The 17,699-nt window shown below is 39.2% G+C and overlaps 1 protein-coding gene across 2 annotated transcripts in view; it reads left to right on the top strand.

Moving 5' to 3' along the window:
• rab5aa (RAB5A, member RAS oncogene family, a) overlaps positions 1-17,185 on the top strand; it is a 31,456-nt gene extending 14,271 nt beyond the window's left edge. For both annotated transcript variants that reach the window (XM_052016017.1, XM_052016016.1), the window contains 4 exons: positions 5,924-6,075; positions 8,720-8,842; positions 11,763-11,856; positions 15,858-17,185. In XM_052016017.1, the coding sequence (XP_051871977.1) occupies positions 5,924-6,075; positions 8,720-8,842; positions 11,763-11,856; positions 15,858-15,973 (485 nt within the window). In that variant the 3' untranslated portion in view covers positions 15,974-17,185. The remainder of the gene's footprint in view (positions 1-5,923; positions 6,076-8,719; positions 8,843-11,762; positions 11,857-15,857) is intronic.
• The last annotated feature ends 514 nt before the right edge of the window (positions 17,186-17,699 follow it).

Here is a 17,699-nt window from a genome sequence, read left to right as displayed (position 1 = left end):
GTTCTATGAATTCTTTTATTCTGTCAGTGGATCTGGAAGGTTTGGTGGAGACTGTTTAGTGATATCTTTCCAGTGTACAGAAGTGCCCACTTTAGGTAGTCCATGTCTCATAAATACACAAGAGATTGGGGGGTCACTGCTGCCTTGTAGACCAAGAGAATTTTGCTGCATGTGAAGTTTTATCTTCAAATGTACTTTTGCTCAGACGACTGAAGGCTGTGCTGGTGCACTGAAGGCATTTATAAATTTCATCATTGACATTTACCTTCTTGAGAGGTGGCTTCCAAGATATTTAGCAGCGTCTCATTGTGGACCTTCATTGTCAGAGGACAGTGGTTCAGCAGAGGTGGGTTGGTAGACGATTATTGTTTAAAGAATGTAAAGCAAAACATTTAGTTTGCTCGTATGCTTCTATGCATAACTCAACGATGATTTGGAGCTCTGAATCTGAACAAGTTCACACATAATCACCGTCTATCTGCCACGGCTTAATGATCTTGGTTCTGCAATGGAGAGAATATAGGTTGAAGAGTTGCCCATTGGGCTTCTAGGTGTGTTCAACTCCAGTGAAATGGAGGAGAGAGGGTATTGCCACCTTGAGGCAGTGCCTCCTTTAGATACTACAAGTGGTGGGGAAGGATGTACCTGTGATGTATTGGGCTGAGTCCACTACTCTGCAGCTTCTTGAATTGCTGTACCTGACCATGATGCAAACAGTCAGGATACTTTGAGCAGTACATCTATAGAAGTTTGTCGGTGTTCAGTGAAAAGCAGAACCAATCAGCTCTTTATTTTTGCTGACGTTGAGCGAGAGGTTGTTGTTGCAAACCACTCAACCAGCTGTCCTACCTCGCTCCTGTACACTGACCCATCACCACCTGTGACCAGTCTGCCCTGAGGTTTGGGTCTGATTGAGCTTATTTAAGATCATGGTTTGCATGGCATTATGAAGCAGACGTAAGATAAGGGTGAATTTCTATATGTATCCACTAGTTTACAGAATTTTGAGGTCAAAAGAGACTCTGTACAATGGTTGATGTTACTCCTGGTATTTCACTTGACATTGACACAGTAAAGATCATGTCTATTGTGCCTCTTTGTGGACAGAATCCATCTACACTTAGGGGAATGGGTCTAGCCAGTGGAAAGAGGTGTTTCTGGCTATGACTATGACTATTCTGGCTACCACAGTGGCAGACAGCTGAGACTCTAGGGAGCTAATATGTGTAGTAGTACAGGAGGATCATCAGGATAGGCAAAAACACTTGAAGAAAGGATGGAGGCGATTAGATCAGTTTTATATGTAGTCTGCTATGATTTTTGTATGCTTTGGAATATGATTTTATTTTTGGGGGGATGTTGTCAAAAATGCAATGAAGGTTGATACAGAGAAAAGGTAAGATGTGAGAGTTTACAACCAGCATCAAGGGCTGTTAAACCATGGTAAAAGGCTGTGACACACCCAGTGAACCACCAGCAATGTACAAAATGGCTGACAAAGTGTCCTGGCAGTCATGCAACCTGTGTTTTTTTTTGTATGTTTAATTCATTTTTTGGGAATGTGGGTGCTGCTGGTAAGGCCATAAATTATTGTCAGTCCCTAATTGTTCTTGAGAATGTGGTGGTGAATAACCTCTTCCTTGAACTGCTGCACATTATTAGTTTGCTGCCCATGGCGACACTGCATAGGGAGTGGCAGTGTCTTTGGCATTTGATGTAGCACTGAGCTGAGTGGTACAGGATTCCTTAAGAGCAGTTCAAGTAGCAGGAGTGTTGCTCCAGTAGACCAATGGTTGTCTTCACCTCATTTCATGTGCCAGCATGGCCTTCATTGTGTGCCTATGCATGTTGTGTACTTGTAAGTTATGCATCAGCGTCATCACCATTAGTGAATAGCTATTGCTACCCACAAGTTATGTTTTGGCTTGCCATACCAGTTTAAATGTGGCTGGCAGAGACTGCCGCAGACTCCTGACTGGTGCCTGCAGATCAGTGACCATGTTTTACACACACCCTAGCCCTTGGGGAAGCTTGCACTTGTAACAAAGTTGCACTTGTCTCAGGTGGGGGAAGTAGTTTTTCTGAATGGAGAGCCTCAGTGGATGGCAAACTACAAGATATTACAAATACTTCCAGCCCTGAAGGGGCTTACTAAAGTCACTTATCTGCACCAGATTTGTCGTCATCTTTGCCAGTCACTTGGTTTCAAGAATGACTTGTTTTCATTCTGGTTTTGAGGTAGCTAATGTGGGAGCTACAGCTATGGAATCCTATAAAGAACTCTCTCAGTACTTTTTTTTCCTCCCTACCAGATGCATCTCTACAATAATGTATTCATTGTTTTCTACCCATTAGCCTGGCTTGCATTTCTGGAGTTTTCCTGGAATTCTCAGTACTGAGGTTCATCTTTCAGGTTCTATGTGGTGTATCTGGACATCATAGCACAGCAAGACCAAGTGTAGACTTCAGGTTGTCACTTTCTGAAAGATAAGATTGGCCAGATAGATTCCAGTATTACCCTCCCAGATCTCCTGGGGTGTCTTTTAAATATGACTAAAGGTTCTCTCTTCCTATTCTGCCATATTAATATACATGCCAGCTATAGCTTGCAATAGCCATATGGAATTGGAATAAAATGGTTATCAAGGATATAATCATTCTATGTAAATATCAACATAATTGTTTAATTTGGAATATTCTACACCAGAGGGTTGAGTGTTCTGTTATTGTATTTGAAACAGCAATTGATCTGACATCCACGGAAATCAGAATGTTCTGGGTAGGAAAGGGGCCTTGTAGTCCATTCCTTTTTTCTTATTGTTATAATCCTGACAATACCACAAAACATTCTGTGTTTGAAATTGTTAAACTTCTAGTTGGTAAGATAAACTTACATTGTCAGCTCTGTCAGTAAGTAATGAAAAATTTCCTTTTAAAATAGTTGCCATAAATCTTTGTTCTGAATACAAACTCCTTATGATCTCCTGGGTACAAATCTTTGCGATCCATTATAAATGTTTAAAGTCTTGGACCATAAGACATAGGAGCAGAATTAGGCCATTCAGCTCATTGAGTCTGCTCTGCCATTTGATCATGGCTGATTTATTTTTCCCTCTCAAGCCCATTCTTCTGCCTTCTCCCCGTAACCTTTATCTCTGATGAGTAAGGGCGTTAATAGCCTGGTAATCTTTGAAGGCTTACTATAACAAATTAGTAATTTTTTTTTGCAAATCACTAGAGATATGTTGGAAGTGTGATTAGTAAGTTTGCAGATGACCTGAAAGTTGCTGGTGGTGCAGATAATGAGGAAGATTGGCTAAAGCTACAGCAGAATATAGATCGGTTGGAAAGTTGGGTGGAGCATTGGCAGATGGAATTTAATCCTGACAAATGTAAGGTGATGCATTTTAGGAAATTAAATGGGGTAGGAAATACAGTAAATAGTAGGGCACTAAGAAATGTTGATGAACAGGGAGACTGAGGCGGTCCAAGTCCATAGTTCCCTGGAAATGGCAGCACAGATGGATAAGATGGTGAAGAAGGCATGCTTGGATATGGCATGCTAGGTTGGGGCATAGAGTATAAGAGTTGGGATCTCGTGTTGCAACTTTACAAAACATTGGTTAGACTGCAGCTGGAGCTGTGCTATAGGAAGGATGCAATTGCAATGGAGAGAGTGCAGAGGGTGTTGCCTGGATTGGAGGGCTTTAGTTATGTGGAGAGATTTGGTTAGTTGGACTTGTTGTCCCTGGAGCAAAGGAAGTTGAGAGGTGACCTGATAGAAGTATACAAGATAATGAGAAGCATGGATAGGGTGGATGATCTTTTTTCCCCCATGGTAGACGTATCAAAAACAGGACTGCAAAGGTTTAAGATGAGAGGAAGGAATTTTAAAAAGGGATGTGAGGGTTAAGGTTTTTTTTAAGTGGTTGATATCTGGAACATGCTACCAGAGATTATGGAATTGGATACAATTACTACATTTAAGAGACATTTAGGCAAACACTTAAATAGGTAAGGCATTGGAAGGACGTGGGCAAATGTGATTAGTGCAGATGGGCAAAAAAAGTTGGCATGGACATTTCTGTGCTGTATGACCCTGACTCTTGGAGAAAGCAATTTAAATTATTTTTATAGTGAATTAATGCCTTGTACTCTTGAGCCTTATTGTTTTTGGTTTTAAATTTTGTAGTATGGTTTTATGTAATTCCTATATTTTGGTGTGAGGAATTTTATGGGGTATTTATTCACTGATTAAAGTAGTGCAACAGTGACTAAATTGGTAGCAACAGCCATTTTTGTATATGGCCATTTCAGAAGCTGCTGTGCAAGGAAAGAGATAATGAGCAAATGCTGGAAAGAGTGCAGGGGAGAAATACAAGGATGTTGCCAGGACTTCAGGAACTGAATTATGGGGAGAGGTTGAGCAGGTTGACTTTTTTTTCATTGGAGCACGGGAGAATGAGGGGTGATCTTAGAGATGTATAAAATCATGAGGGGCATAGATAGGGTCAATGAGCACAGCCTATTTCCCAAGGCTGGGGAATCAAGAATTAGAGGGCATAAGTTTAAGGGGAGAGATTTAATAGGAACCTGGGGGTCAACCTTTTCCACCGAGAGAGTGGTCAGTATATGGAATGAGTGTCAGAGGAAGTGGTTGAGGCAGATACATTAACAACATTTGAAAGGTGCATAGAGAAGAGAGGTTTGGAGGGATATGGGCCAAACAAGGGCAAATGGAACTAGATGGGAATCTTAGTCGGGATGGACCAGATGGGCTGAAGGGCCTGTTTCCATGCTGTATGACTATAAATACATAAGACTTGTATTTAGGTAGCTGTTCTTGACAAGCATTATATTTATAACATTCTATTGTAGTGATAATGCATTCATAACCCAATCTCAAGAATTTTAATCAATTTTTATACTGGAATGAAAATCAAAACATTACAAATACTTGGAATCTGAGATTAAGAAAATGCTGGAAATGGGAAGTTGGTTAGCATCATTGGAACTGAGCTGAAAGTCTGAAATGTTGTTTCTTTCTACAGATGCGGTCCGACCTGCTGAGTGTTTTGAACATTTTCTATTTTAATTTCGGTCCATTGTAGTAGAAGTTTTTCATGAAGCTCTAATGCAAAAATACTGGTTGATATTTATATACTATATAGACAGCAACAGAACTGTAGAATAATTTTATAATTTTCTATCCTGGGGCTATGGATGTTCCATCAGTAAATGTAAGCTGTAAGCATGGACCAGCTATAGCTCACTGACTAAAGATAATGTAGCATTTTAAGGTGTTTACTTTTAAAAACCTGTATTTGTATGAGCTCTGTATATTAAGCTGCTTTGTTGTCAAACTTTGTAATAAATCATTAATCCAGATAGTCTATGCAATGGGGAAAAATGAGCAAAGTTGATCTGACTTCAAAACTTGAAGCATCCCAGGGAATATTTAAACTATACCTAGATGCCCTGTGAAATTAATCTTTATAACTTCATTTGCAGTCTGCTGATTTGAGACCCAACAAGTTGTTCAAAGTATTTACTTCAGTGAATATTTCAACATTTAGGAAACTGTTTGCTTGATAGCTTTTTAATTTTAAAAAAAGGTCAGTTTGTGGCAGCAGACTTCATGTCAGAATTGGTCACAATCTTCTCCAAATTAGTTAAGGTTATTCTGACCTTGGTTAACAAGTGTCAACTGTAACTGTTTTCTTTGAGGCCAATTGCATGATCCTAGACTTGTTCATCTATGGTAGTTGTGTAAGTGACAAACTGTTCTATAAAACAAATGTTTTGTTGCTGTCAGTGTGATAACTAAAGCTTTGTACTTCGCTGTCAAATTTTGTTTCAGTAGTTTCTCAGAAATCATTCTTAATTGCAGCAATGCATTCATGTGCTAACAATTTTTTTTCAGCTGCATTTTTAACTCAGACTGTCTGCCTCGATGACACAACGGTAAAATTTGAAATATGGGACACAGCAGGACAAGAAAGATATCACAGCTTGGCCCCCATGTACTATCGAGGAGCACAGGCTGCTATAGTAGTTTATGACATCACAAATGATGTAAGTGGAGTTATGCAACATTATTAGTCTTGACAATGTGTTCCAATGATTTAAATTAAAAGTATGCAAAGTTAACATGTTCATTTCTCTCGAGACCACATAAAGCTGTACCTTTTTTAGTTGCAAAAACATTATTTTATTAGTCTTATTTTTCAATAATGACATCGTTTGTTTGATACAAGTACCAAACTTTTAAGGACAGTGTTGGGGGGGGGGAGAGATTGAACTACATTTTAGTATTATTTAGCACTACGTTTTAGTATTACCAATTTATAAACAAGCCTAAAGAGGACCCCTTTGATAGGTAAGGACATATCAAATGAGTTGGGGCATCTCCAGTAGCCGAGGACAATTGAAACTATGAACTGAAAACTGAATAGCATATGTTTTAAGAATTTGAAACAAATTGGGTGACATGTAGGTGTAAAAGATATGGCAAGTATGACTGTTGCTATGTGGGAAGAGAACAGATTCAGCCAAAATAATACCCATTCTGCTTCTCAACTTAACTCGATTCCTGATTTGTTTTATTCTTTGTGTAGATATTTTTCTAATCTTTGCCCATTACCATTTGAAGGGAGAATGTTAATGATTTTTGTCTCTATTCTCTGTAGAAAAGTTGCATTATTTTTGCATAGGTATTGATTTTTCTTCTTTGCTGAGGTACTCAATATTGAGGCTGCTCAGTTGGGTTTCCCTCACAGTTAACACCCTGCCTGTATCTGTAATAAGGCTAGTCCTCTTGAAATCTCTTCTCCTTCCTCCCCCCCACTTAATTTCAATTTTCAGCATCTACACCATTTAGCTTTGGAGTTTTTAAGTTTTTCATAAAAGTTGCATTATTTTTGCATAGGTATTGATTTTTCTTCTTTGCTGAGGTACTCAATATTGAGGCTGCTCAGTTGGGTTTCCCTCACAGTTAACACCCTGCCTGTATCTGTAATAAGGCTAGTCCTCTTGAAATCTCTTCTCCTTCCTCCCCCCCACTTAATTTCAATTTTCAGCATCTACACCATTTAGCTTTGGAGTTTTTAAGTTTTTCATAGGTAACTTTATTCATTTTCCATACTGATGTACACAAGGTTGCATTATACAAGTCAAGCTATAGTTTCTTTGCAGTGGTAACTGATTAATGGTGTAGAAATGTAGGAAAGTTGGCAATGTTCTGGCAGCAATGCTTAGAAACAACTGAAGCTTGTAGAAGCTAATGATGACCTTTGTACATCAAAGCAGCTCATTCTGTGAAAAAATTCAGATATAAAGCAAAATATCTACACTACATTGCCACTCAAGCTAGGTACAAGCATCTGTTTTGAATGTTGAAATAAATTACTGAAATCGTGTTGTTCACTCATTTTGACACTTTTATGGAGTCTTTAACTTCCTGGTATAACTATGAATTTACAAGTAGTTTGCATTCATTTCAAGACAATTCTTTGAAAATCTGGATGTGAAAGCTGATTTTGAAATTCTGTGCTTTTGGTCAGTTTCATTTTCATTGATTTCCTTGTTTAGAGTGTGTAATTGTCTGGATAACATCTTGAAAGGTTTTCACACTATCAAAGGATAATTGTCACTATCATCCATAAGGAAAATGAAATGGTCAACTGTAGCTACAAGATTTTCTTTTCTGTTGTTTTGTGGGTAGACCTTGTTCTAGCCTGCCCTTTCTGTAGCATTGTATCATCTTGCCATCTTGGATTGAGAATGGCTTTGGGCACAGGTCTACAGACAAGGAAAAGGTAAGTTTGTACTTGCCTTGTTGGTCATTGGTATGAGTGGGTGCTCACCACTAGCAACAAGTTCTGGCCCACTAAGTTGAATAATTCATTTTGAATCTCCAGCTTTGAGTTTAAACAATAGCCTTTTCCACAATTTACAGCATCACTTTGGAAATTTAAGTACAACACATCTTCATGTTACTTTCTTTATGGGTCGAATAGAGTTAGATCCACTCTGGCATCTGTAGTCTCTTCCTGCCTGTGCTTACCTGGTGCTATTCAGGACAGTTGGACTTTAGGGACCCAGAGGCATAGTGAAGCTTCAAACGTGCACAGGACTTGTGACATACGGCTTGTGCTCTGCTCCAAAGTACCCTGACAGCCTTTGAAAAGAGGCAGAGCTGGGGGCTGGAAATTTGCCTTCAAATCTGGACTTTTTTTATTTTTGAATCTGGTATTTAAAAACCTTTAGCGAATTGAATTTATTTATTGTAATTTTATTTTAATTTTAAATAACTCAGGAGTATGTAAAGAAACTTTTTCATCACAAAAGTAATCTGGAACAGACCAGTTTTTGGCATTCTTGAATTATTTTTGTGCTCTCAAATTTGTATCTGACCTAAAGCTGGGGAAATTTAAAATGCTTGATTCTGGCTTCAGTTTCAGTACAAGTTTGCCAGTTCAGTTTATTGGACATTCAGTACTGTGAAAATCATATGTATATCTGTTTTGTGTGGCGGTGAAGAGCAATCGAGCCAGATTGAGTCATTTCACATAGTTTCTGAGATGGCTGTGGAATAATGCATGATTTTACCAAACAAGTAACAGGAATTTGTTTCCTTCAGACACGTGCACAGACATTTTTGGGATACTTGTTAATTGCTCTTTCACTTTTATTGTTTTCCTTGTCAATTTCTTTGTAGGATACTTTTGCACGGGCCAAGAATTGGGTTAAGGAGCTACAGAGGCAAGCAAGTCCTAACATTGTAATAGCTTTGGCAGGGAATAAGGCTGATCTTGCTAACAAGAGAACAGTGGAGTTTCAGGTACGTAAAATATGAAAAGTCATTGCAGTGTGCTTTTTTTTTGGGTGGGGGGGAAGAAGCTTTTGAAAGCCAAGTTCTAAGTATGTTCAGTAAATCAAATTTTCCTTTGATCTGTAATAATGGCCTAAACTTGGGCATGGGAGCCACATTTCTAAATTTGCAGATGACACAAAACTTGGCACTATTGTGAACTGTGAAGAGGATAGTGCTTGCCACAAGATAGATACAGGCTGGTGGAATGGGAAGGTGTGTGGCATTGTGGAGAAATAGGAGGAGAGGCAATATGGAATGGAAAGTACTGTTCTAAAGGTGTGGGAACAGAGGGATCTTGGGTGTGGGTTTACAAAGCATTGAAACTGGCAGAACCATTTAAAAAAAGCAGTGTATAAGGTATACATGGACATATGCTTCATCAGTGGAAGCATAGGATATAATAGTAGGGAAGTTGTGCTGAACCTTTATAAAACACTGGTTTAACCTCAACTGTTGTGTTCAATTCTGGTTGCCTCATTATTAGTAGAATGTGAAGGCTTTGAGGGAGTCCAGAAAAGATTTATGAGACTAGTTCCTGAGAGGAGGGACTAGAATCATACAGGGCAGAAGCAAGCCCTTCGGCTTAACTGGTCCATACTGACCAAGGTGCCCCGTCCAAGCTAGTCCCATTTGCCAGCGTTTGGCCCATAACCTAACATTTCCTATCCATGTACCTGTCCAACTGTCTTTTAAAAGTTGTATTGTACCTGCCTCAACCACTTCCTCTGGCAGATCATTCCACACACATACCACTTTCTAAGGGGATGGGGGAAGTTGCCCCTCAAGTTTGTATTAAATCTTCCCCTCTCACCTTAAACCTATACCCTCTGGTTTTTGATTCCCCAACCCTGGGGAAAAAGACCGAGTGCATTCACCCTATTTATGCTCCTTATGATTTTTATACACCGCCATAAGATCACCTTTCAGTCTCCTATGCTCTCTAAGGAATAAAGTCCTAGCCTGTCCAACCTCTCCCTATAACTCAGGCCCTCAAGTCCTGGCAACATTGTTGTAAATCTTTTCTGCACTCTTTCCAGTTTAATATAATCTTTCCTATAGCAGGGTGACCAAAACTGAATGCTGTACTCCAAGTGTGGCCTCACCAGCATCCTGTACAACTGCACCATGACTTCCCAACTTCTATATTCAATGCCCTGATGAAGGCCAGCATGCCAAAAGCCGCCTTCACCACCCTGTCTACCTTTGACTCTATTTTCAGGGAATTATGTACTTGAACTCCAAGGTCCTTATGTTCTACAGCACTCCCCAGGGCCCTGCCTTTCACTCTGAAAGTCCCACGTTAATTTGACTTTTCAAAATGCAACATTTCGAACTTATCTGAATTAAACTCCATTTGACATTCCTTGGTCCACTTACTCAGCTGATCGAGATCCCCTTGTAATTCTTTTATAACCACCTTCACTGTCTGCCATACCACCAATTTTAGTGTCATCTGCTTACTTGCTAACTATGCCTTGTACACTCTTATCCAAATATAGATGACAATCGACAGTGGGCTCAGCATTGACACCTGTCGATTACAGGGATTCTATTACAACAATAGATTTGATAGGCTGGGACTATGTTTGGAAAAGAAAGTGATGAGGAAATTTGATAGAAGTATTAAAATGATGGGGTCTGGACAGAATGGCTAGAAAGAGGCTGTTCATATTGGTAGAGGGGTCAAGGACTAGAAGTCATGGGTATAAGATAAAGGGAAATAAAATTAAGAATGATGTAAGGAAAAGCTTGTACAGCATTTGGTTTGAATCTGGAATGCAGACATAGTAAAGGCAGGTTCCATTGTGGTCTTCAAGAAGGAATTGGATAAATATGATGAAATATTTGAAAGTTTATAATGAAAAGGATGGAACTAGCATGTCGCTCTAGTAGCGAGCCAGCATAGACACTATAAGCCAAATGGTCTCTGTCTCTGCTTAATCATTTGATTCTATGAAGGGTTATGAACCACTTGTATGCCTACAGCTGTGAGTTTTTTCTGCATGCCAAAATTAATTATTTCATTATTGGAGAAATTGGGAATGGAAGTGAACACTTCAATGTAGCTGCCAATGAACAATCCCTCTGACCCTGTGGTGGAGGGATGATCATTTAAGGCTTAGACACTTTCCAATAGCAAAATCTTGGGGCTGACATCTTTGGCCTCAACTTGCAATCATTATCTTTGAGTTCAGCCTCTGCAGTCTTATCACCTTTGACTTCAGTTTTCTATGGATTCCTTAGTTCTAATGCTAAATTCAGGCATATTTGCCTCATGGAATTCGGTGTCCATTTGTTGTCCAAGGCTGCGATTGACCCTGGCTAAGTCTAGGCATCAATGCCTATCTAGGTTATTAGGAGTTAGTGTTGCTGCATGATGCTACAGACAATTGTAGACAGGTAGAACAATAACTGCCTGGGTTGAATTTGTGTTTTTTGTAAATGGCACATACTTGACCAGTGTTTTATGTTGTGTAGGCCTTAGTGTTGGAGTCAATCTGGAATATCTGGTCAGTTAATCTAATGGTACTCATTATCCAAGAATGCACTTGAGGATATCTTCATCCAAATGTGCTGGAGAATTGCTTGTTTTCAATGCATTGTATCTCAAACTGCCTCAGTGAGGACTAAAAATATAAAGGAAAATTAGAGTGTCTGGTCTGAGAAATCTGTAGAAGAGATTGAAATATGACTTGTATAAATGTTATATCTGTATTGTATTAAATGTCCCTTTTAATATTGTAGGACTTTATTATTTACAAGAATGACATTCTCAGATGATTGTGCAGACCACACAACAAAGCAGCATTTTGTGAAGGAAAAGGACAAAATGGTTGTTGTGATCCACACAAGCATCACTAAAACTGCTTTCTATTTTTTCTTGTAGGAAGCACAGTCCTATGCAGATGACAACAGCTTATTATTCATGGAGACATCTGCAAAGACTTCAATGAACGTGAATGAAATATTTTTGGCAATAGGTAAGCTTGATCCTGTTAAAAGCAGATACAAGACTGCAGATTCTGGAATCTGGAGCAACAAACCATCTGCTGGAGGAACTCAGCGGTTGAGCAGCATTTGTGAGGGGAAAAGGAATCGTCAATGTTTCAGGTCCTGATGCAGGGCTTTGGCTCAATGTCAACAATTCTGTACCCCTCAGATGCTGCTCAACCTGAGTTCCTCCAGCAAATTGTTTGTTCTGTAATTTGCAGTATTGGTGCAATATTTCTTATGGAAATGTAATATTGAATTATTGGATTAAGAGGTGCCTATACATGTTTTTGGGCAATGCACTTAAATCTACTTTATAAAGTTGCTATATGACAATTAAACCAAATGGAAAACACTGGATATGTGAAATAAGACTTTAAAATCAAGAAAAATTCTTGGGTCAGATAGTGTTTCTGGGATTAAGTCATAGAGTTAATGATTTATGTCAATGGCCTTTGATCAGATCTGGCAGGGAATCGCTTTTAACAAACAAGTGCAGAACTGGGGAAAAGGAGAAGGAAACAAAAGGAAATGAGTTTTATGTGAGAGTAAATGGCAGGGATGATGGTGAAAGGGGAAAAAAACTAGACAATAATAATGAGTGCAAACATTTGGGTACAGCGAAGTGCAAGTCACTACAACCTAATTGCAGCAGAGGGAACTATGAAAAATCTACCAAAGGAAAGACTTCTGTGGTCCAAAAATGTGGTGGAAGAAAGGTACATAGGTCTTGAGTAAAAAGCCCTGTTTTGCTATGTACCATTAGAAGAGCATGCCTGGTGTAAAATCCATTTCTTGTGTGGATTAGTCACAGCAGAAGTAGGAGTACATCTTGTTACTTTATTGCTTTTCTAGCTAGTTATATGGATAAGCAAATGACATTGGGAAACGTGACTGGATATCTTCAGAATTGCTGAAACACTTCCCAGGATCCATAGTACCCTGAAACTTGCAGGGGAATACTTGCAGCATTTAGTTACTGAGCTACTCTTTCAGTAGATCCTTCAGTATTCAATTACTGGAGGTGACATCATAGCCATACTGGTCATTCAAGGTTGGTTGGGGACCTCTGGTAGAAGGCAGACAAGTCCAGCAATGATGGGTCTGTGTTCGTAGTCTTCAGAGACATCGCATTCTATCTGGAATTCTATGAAGAATGATTTACTGGCAGAATCTGGTCTTCCAAGGCTGTCATCACACGTTTGTGAATTGCTGTGGGAAGACTTCCGGCCACTCTTTCTTGCCAGAAGTGCAGTTTTCCATTAAGTTCAAGATCTCATTGACTCTACTTCCTCACCACATGATCTTCCAAGTGGCTGCAGCAGAATTCTGCTATGTTTTCCAATTTGTTATTCAGCTGCATCAGAGAGGTCATCCAGGTTCTGTACTTGGAGAGAAATTAATTCCTCTGCTTTGATTTTGATGCCTGTGAACAGGTGCCATCTTAGCCACTGGCTTTCCACAAGTGCAGGTAGCTATTGGATGCACTCTTGTGTCATTAGGGCTCCCATTAACATTTTTGGATCTTTTTGATAGGGAAGACTTTTACTTCAATGCTTGTCTAATTATCATCAGAAGAATTTAATCATGGTTAAAATTAAAATTTAACAATTTAATCCAGGAAGCACACATTAGACCTTCATCCCTGGAGACAGTACCATCAGTATCACCTAGGGAGATGGAACTTGGGTGATAAGGACAATTTCCCACTGGCTACCACACTTGCTGATACAGCAAGAACCACAAAAGTTTCAGAATTCTTGTGGGAAACGCACGTTTTCTTTTTTTTAAAAAAAGAGATTCCAGTACGTGCATCAGTCTAGAGATGGCTGACAGAGACTTGCAAAGACTCAGAGACCATAAAATGTAGGAGCAGAGTTAGGCCATTTGGTCTGTTGAGTCTACTCCACCATTCAGTCATGGCTGACTTTTGTTTTCATCACCCCCATTCTCCTGCCTTGTCCCCGTAACCCTTAACCCCTTGCCAATCAAGAACCTATCTGTCATAATTACACCTAATTACTCGACCTCCACAGTTCTCTGTGGCAACAAACTCCACAGATTCTCCACCCTCCAGCTGAAGAAATTCCTCCTCATCTCGGTATTAAAGGGGCATCCCTTGTTTTCTGAGGCTGTGCCCTTGGATCCTACTAATGGAAATGTGCACCCTATCCAGGCCTTTCAACATCTGGTAGGTTTCAACAAGATTCAGCCCCCCTTCTTCACCAACCACCACCCCCCCCACCACCACAACCAAATCCTTCTGAACTCCAAGTACAGGCCCAGAGACATCAAATGCTCCTCGTATGTCAAACCCTTTCATTCCTGGGATCATTCTTGTGAACCTCCTGGACCATCTTCAGTGCCAGCACGTCTTTCCTTGGGGATACGGGGCCCAAAACCGCTCAGTGTTCCAAATCCAACTCCATGGTGGTGTGCTGCATGCTTCACAACTTAGCCTACTGCTGATGCTATAAGAAGAGCAGCAAGGACGTGCAAAGCTGAAAGGCCATATGTTGACTGGATAACTGCAGAAACGTGAGGAAGTTGGTGACGACAGAGGCTTGCATCTTTTCCACAGGTTATGGCCTTCTCTCCCGATTAAGCAGAGGAGATGGGCATTCTCCACATGGGAAATGATGAATTCTTTGATAGAAAGAGACCTCTCAGAAGGAGCATGTAAAATTTATAGTTGCCAAAACTAAGCAAATAACTCTTGCCAGACATCAATGATTCCCAATATTAATATACCAATAATGGAAAAGGGAGGGGTTGGGGTCAAAATTCAGTTGACAGTAATCCTTCATGTTGCTTTGCAGAGCCATCTGTACTGATTATAAGACCTCAGTAAATGAATTCTTGATCCCTGATTCATTTACTGAGAAGGCTTACTCTAACTCTTAAGTGGTCTGTAGCTCATTCTGATTTTTTTGTGAGAACAGAAATTTAGAGTCATAGTTATTCCTTTGTTAGACCTAGCTAGTCTTCCGACACATTAGAATGATGCTTTCTGGTTCTCTTAAGGGATCTATCTCTCTTCTGCTTGCAGCCTCTCTCCTTCCTGGCAGTCCTTGTGTTTTTGTTGTCTGGCTTCCCTGGGAGTATTCCTGTGTCCCTTCAGTTGACCATTCAGCAAATTGCCTGAATTGGCTCTAAACATAGAACAGCACAGGACCAGGCCCTTTGGCCCAGATCTGCAACTGACCTATATCCTTTGCAATCTTCGACACTATCCACAACACAACCAGTTTTTGTATCATCTGCGAACGTATTAACCTACCCATCCACATTTTCTTCCAGATCATTTACATACATAAGACACAGACATGTATATCTCAAACAGCAGAGGTCCTGGTACAGATCCCTGTGGAGCACCACTAATCACGTACCTCCAGCCAGAATAAGTTCCATCAATCACTCTTCCTTCTATGGGCAAGCCAATTCTGAATCCAAATGGCAAAGTCACCCTGGATCCCATGCAGCTTAATCTTCTGGATGAGCCTACCATGAGGGACCTTGTTAAATGCCTTACTAAAATCCATGTAGACAACATCCACAGCTATACCTCAATCAATCACCTTTATCGTCACCTTGCAAAACTCAATCAAGTTTGTAAGACACGACTTGCCCCACACAAAGCCATGCTGTCTGTCCCTAATTAGGCCATGGTTTTCCAAATGTTCATAAATCCTATCCCTAAGAGTCCTCTCCAGTAGCTTCCCTACCACTGACGTGAGACTCACCAGTCTATAGTTTCCAGGATTATCCCTATTTCCCTTCTTGAATAACGGAACAACATTAGCTACTCGCCAGTCCTCTGGGACCTCACTGTGGCTAGAAAGGGGACGAAGATCTTGGTTAGGGCCCCAGCAACTTCATGTCTTGCCTGTCTCAATAAATGTGATTTTAAGTACTTTTCAAAGCAGATAAAGTAATATTTAGATTTTCTGAATGAAAAACCAAATTTTGACTTTTAACTTGCTCCTTACAGCAAAGAAATTGCCCAAGAATGAGCCTCAAAATACAGGACCAAACAGTGGAAGAAGCAGAGGTGTAGATCTTCATGAACCCACCCAACAGACCAAGACCCAGTGCTGTAGTAACTAGTCCTGTTTCTAATGCAAATCTGTCTCCCCAGTGTCCATTTCACTACTGCTTTGTAATGGAAAATCCTAAATTAACAGATTGCTCTCAATCCCAATTCTTAGTGGGGGAAAATAATTACATTTCTAATACAAAATTGATCTCTTAACTTTTAAATTGAAAAATAGTCTTCTCTTCAATTGGCAGATGTATGCATTGCTCAATACAAGCATAATGTTTGCCATCTGTAGGGATGGGCTAATGAAACATTAAAAGCCTGCTTAAATTGATGATTCACTCTAATGTAACAATTGAAATTTGTAGCGTTAACTGTATCCAATTGCTAACCAAGCAATGACCATTTGGTTAATGCTCAATTGTGTTTATATTGGATGTACAGTATATAATTAAAACGCCTTAATCTAAAATTATTTATTGGAAATAATTTTAAGGTATTAAGTTTCCTTCAGCAATCTGGTCTGCAAATAATTTGGCAGGTTGTGTAAAAGTTGTACCGCCCTTGCACTAACATTTTCTCATATATTCCCTCATTATCATTACTTTGAAATTACTCTGGTCCATTTTCTTGTAAATAAGGTATTATGACGTGGTCTGTATTTACATAAACTTATCGGACTGCTCTGGTAGGAAACCCGTATTTGGAAAAAAAATCATTAAAAATACTGAACTAATTAAGCAGATCACAAGATTTGCTATAGAAAAGTTATAAACTTTATAATTATGATATAAATATGGCATAGGGCACTCTACAATTGTATGTACTGTAAGTAATGACCATGTATTCCTTAAGTAATTTTTTCCAGCGTTCCTAAATGTGTATTTTTTGTTACAGAATGTTTTCTTTTTTCCATTGTAATGCACAATTTTTTGTAGTTAGTTTGCAGTATTGTTGATATATTCTAAAAGGTGAATTAACTAATAAACCAATAGCACAACATGTAAAAATAATGCCATTGCATTAAAATGAAATGCCTAGCAAAAGGAGAAAGGGTAATGGCTTTGCATTTAACAATGGGCAAACTAATTAATTTTTTAAAATGCAATAATCGAGATAGTAGTGGTAATCTGACAAACTCTTCCTCCTTTGGCTCAATCCATGTAATGCAATTTCAGACTAAAAATTAACAGTCACAGGTTTTTGTATTTATTCACCTGTTAGAAATTGGATGTGTCTAATCAGTTTGTTAAAATGTGTAAATAAATATATTCAAAATGTTGGTGTTAAATCATTGAGAAATTTATGAACTGGAATGTTAGAAATATTAAATCTGTCAAACATCAATGACTCATTTTCAAATTTGATGCAACTAGAAGGATAAATGTAAAGGTAATATAAGATTGCAATAGCTTTGAAAGACTTCTTTAAAATTCTGATCCAGTGAGTCTAAAAGTAAGTTTTCAAGTTCGAAAATTCAAAAAATGCAGAAGCTGAAAATCTGAAGTAAAAAGAAACATTCTGTAAACACTCAGTAGGTTGGGCAACATCTGTGGAAAGAAGAGTTAATATTGCAGAAGGGTCTTTAACTATACCTCTTTGCACAGATGCAGCAGGACTGTTGAACATCTCAAGCATTTTTTTTATATTTGGAAGTTTTTCAGGCATTCCATAGATGTTGCAGGAACTTTTCTAATTTTTTTTGGGGTAATGTGAAATACATTAATCGTGAAGTCAGTAGGCCCATCCCTGTATCATACAAAGCCCGGCAGCTAAGGGCCTTTTGACCTGAAC

This window comes from Pristis pectinata, chromosome 5 (genome assembly GCF_009764475.1).
Source record: "Pristis pectinata isolate sPriPec2 chromosome 5, sPriPec2.1.pri, whole genome shotgun sequence".
Lineage (NCBI taxonomy): Eukaryota > Metazoa > Chordata > Chondrichthyes > Rhinopristiformes > Pristidae > Pristis > Pristis pectinata.
The sequence above is the reverse complement of the archived record's forward strand: the minus strand, read 5'-3'. Positions and strand labels throughout refer to the sequence as shown.